This window comes from Colobus angolensis, unplaced genomic scaffold, assembly GCF_000951035.1.
Source record: "Colobus angolensis palliatus isolate OR3802 unplaced genomic scaffold, Cang.pa_1.0 Scaffold211, whole genome shotgun sequence".
NCBI classification, from domain to species: Eukaryota; Metazoa; Chordata; class Mammalia; order Primates; family Cercopithecidae; genus Colobus; species Colobus angolensis.
Genome location: NW_012115278.1, coordinates 2,678,985 through 2,682,464, shown reverse-complemented (window position 1 = coordinate 2,682,464; position 3,480 = coordinate 2,678,985). Strand labels below are relative to the sequence as shown.

At 41.8% G+C, this 3,480-nt stretch overlaps 1 protein-coding gene across 1 annotated transcript in view; it reads right to left on the bottom strand.

The window, feature by feature from the left end:
- Positions 1–218: 218 nt before the first annotated feature.
- GABRA5 (gamma-aminobutyric acid (GABA) A receptor, alpha 5) overlaps positions 219–3,480 on the bottom strand; it is an 81,075-nt gene continuing 77,813 nt past the window's right edge. The window contains exon 11 of the mRNA XM_011942875.1: positions 219–1,510. Within this exon, the coding sequence (XP_011798265.1) occupies positions 1,211–1,510 (300 nt within the window). The 3' untranslated portion in view covers positions 219–1,210. The remainder of the gene's footprint in view (positions 1,511–3,480) is intronic.

Below are 3,480 nucleotides of genomic sequence, written 5' to 3'. Positions count from 1 at the left end.
CTATACCTGCTTTCACCTCTCTACCCTCCCTGTGGTTTAAACAAGTTTTCTCTCCAGGTGCTACTCTATGGAATTAGGTTGGACCAGAGACAAGCCACCAAGTAAACGTTTTGTTTTGTTCCGTGTCGTTCCCAAGCAATTTCATGATGGGTTCCATTTATGTCACTTTCAGGAAATGAGTCCACCAAAACATGAAATTTTTAAAAAAGAGTCATATATGTCCACAAGATCAGTTCATTTTTTATTTTTTAATGAACATTTAAGATTCATATACAAAAGCTGACAGAGCAGTAAGTCCAGTCATGAAATACATACAAGGAGATAAAATGGAAAATAACTCAATCACAATTTCTCACCACTGAAGCACTACACGCTGGCTGCAAAGAGAGGTGGTCAGTGTTTCGGAGACAGTGATCACACGGGCCAAGTGCTGAGAATGCCGTCAAAACACTGTTTGTTGTTTGTTTTAACATCTCCTTTCTTTCCTTGGCTGTTGTTCAGGTAGTGGGTGGTGTGGGGTGGGGTAAGAAATGTTTCTTTTTCCTCCCAAAAAATTTAAGCAGTTAATTTTTTTCCTCAGGGAAATATTGTATTTGTGTGTCTAACATATGATGTATTTCTGTGATTAATCTGCCTGCATAAATGTTTGCCTACTCTATTTCTTCATGTAAGATCATGCAGCACTTTCCTAATTTCAGAACAGTAAGAATTATCAGAGGCAATTCATTTTGCACATAAATGTCCAAGTTTCCTCATCATGAAAAACGTGCTCTTTATGATCTCTGTTTCTCACAATATAGTTGGTCAAGTAATAATCATGGAGAGTTTCCTAAAATACATATTCGCTGGGAAATTTTGTATGAAATGACATTTGAAGTATAAAAATCATTGTTAGGTAACACTTGAAGCAGTTAAAAATATACGTATCTTGTTGGTAAACTATCAACGTATGATACTGGGCATCTGAGTGTCGGTCATTGTATCCCGTTTTTCTAGAAAGTTGTTTGCTTGATTTATCAATGGGACATCTTGGAAACATCTGAAGTTACATATAGAAACATCGAGGCAATATTATTTGTACATATTATTAAACATGCAAACATTTCCTGAAAGATAGTGCTCACATATGGAAAGTCCCTGGGAGCAAGACCTCCCCTTGGTACCATTTCGCTGGAAGTATGGCTGTCTTGGAGTTTGGGAGTGCGGCCGGTTATTTTGGAGAGGCAGCTCCTTTTATCACCGGCTCCCGATTCAAATACGTGGCCCAGTACACTAAGTTGAAAGTGCCGAACAAGACTGGGAATACGATTCGGGACATTTTGTCAATTTTGCTGATACTGTTGTAAGTCTTTTTGCTTTCAGAAGTCTTCTCTTCGGAGGGTTTTACTGAGACTGAGGTTGTATTCGATGTCCCTGCTGGAGTCTGTTCCTTCGGAATGTTTGGGGGGTGAGACATCTTCCCAGTTGTAAAAGCATTTGTTGACTTATTTAGTATGACTTCACGCTTTTTCTGCAAAATATAATAGGAATGTAAGGACACGCCATTTGCAGGCAACTGTCAGCTCACCTTGGAGTTCTAAAGGTACAGCTTTCAAAAGCGAGAAACACCTGCTTAGCCTGGGAGAGGCCCTCCCCCACTGATGTCTCCAGGTAGCCTGCAGACAGGGCACACATGAGAGCTGTGATTGCTACGAAAGTCTGCCAATCCCATTACTGGATATATTCCCAGAGGAATACAGACCATTCTACCATAAAGACACATGCATGAGAATGTTCACTGCAACACTGTTCACATAGCAAAGACATGGAATCAACCTAAACGCCCATCAACGACGGATTGGATAAAGACGGTGTGGTACATACACACCATGGAATGGTGCAGCCATAAAAAAGAATGATACAAAGAAGGAGATCCTGTCTTTTCAGGATCATGGGTGGAACTGGAGGCCATTATCTTCAGCAAACTAACACAGGAACAGAAAACCAAATACCACAAGTGGAAGCTGAATGATAAGAACTCATGAACATAAAGAGGGGAACAACAGACATTGGGGTGGAAGGTGGGAGGAGGAAGAGGAGCAGAAAAACATAACCATTAGATACTAGGCTTAGTACCTGGGTGACAAAATGATCTGTATAACAAACTCCTGTGACTTGATTTTCCTACAACAAACCTGCACATGTACCTCTGAACCTAAAATAAAAGTAAAAAAAAAAAAAATAAAGTCTGGCATTTCTCAAGATCTTGGCATAAATGGAAGGACTTCCCCACTTCCCCCCTGCAAGGCAGCCATCACTTCTTTACCTTCAAGTGCACCAGCGGGAGGGAATAAGGTTGTGGATATAAGGGAAGCCCTAAGATGTGGCCTGCCCGGAAGGAGGAAAGGATGCGATTAAACATCATGGTACAGAATGCACCCTTTTGGCAAGGTCTCTTCCACCCAGCACGAGGCTTTTGAGAATCACCCATATTGCTGCGTATATCAGTCATCCTCTCCTTTTCATGGCTGAGTGATGTATCTTTGCATGAATGTGCCACCGTTTGCTTACTCTCCAATCGATGGACACCTGGACTGTTTCTAATCTTAACTCTTACGGATTAAGCAGCTATGAACATTCTTGTATACATTTTTTGCGAAGATTTCTTTTTTGGATATAAAATTCTAAACAGGTAAGTTACATTATGGTGCAAGAAATAAAAAGAGTGGATATGTTTGGAGAGGTGGGGTCAAGCACTGCCTGGGAAGAGGCATGGTGAGCTTTCTGGAGGCTGGAGATGTCCTCTACTGTGGCAGGGATTCGAGTTACACACAATGTACATATTTGGCCACACTCAGCAAAGGTGCTGTTAATACTTGTGCATGTCACACTACAAAGTTTGCTTCAAAGGAATAAAACAGTAAGCTGGTATTGGACTCTAGTTATAATGACATGCATGCTGACATATGGAGTGGGAAATGCATTGCCATCTGAAATTTATTTTGAAATGTAGCAAAAAAAAAAATGACAGATTGAGGATGGGTGTACTGATGGACAGATAGAGGGAGAGGTAACAGCTGGTGAGGACACGGGCATAGGTAAATGTTAACAGCAGACGGTTTCACTGTAAACCTCTTTAAACATTGCTGTGTGTTTAGAAATGTGCACCATAAAATGTTAGACAACCTGTGTTCCACTACTAAAGTAATATAGTCTCATTAATTAAAACTTGAAAAACACAAGAGAGTAAAGACAATAAATCAACCGTTAAGAATAAAGAAAAGATAAAAAGCAGAAAGGCCAAGCATAGAGCAGGCGTCAGGGGACACAGGTGAAACAGGTGAACCAAAACCAGGCCAGGGGCAGGGGCATGAGGACCTCCTGGGGGAAGCGTGCGGGAGCCTGCGGGAGGCGGGCCACACCTCAGAAACGCGATGGCAGTTTTGCCAGCCCCGCCTTCCCCACCGTCACGTGAGCGCTCATGCAGATCCGCCAGAAGAA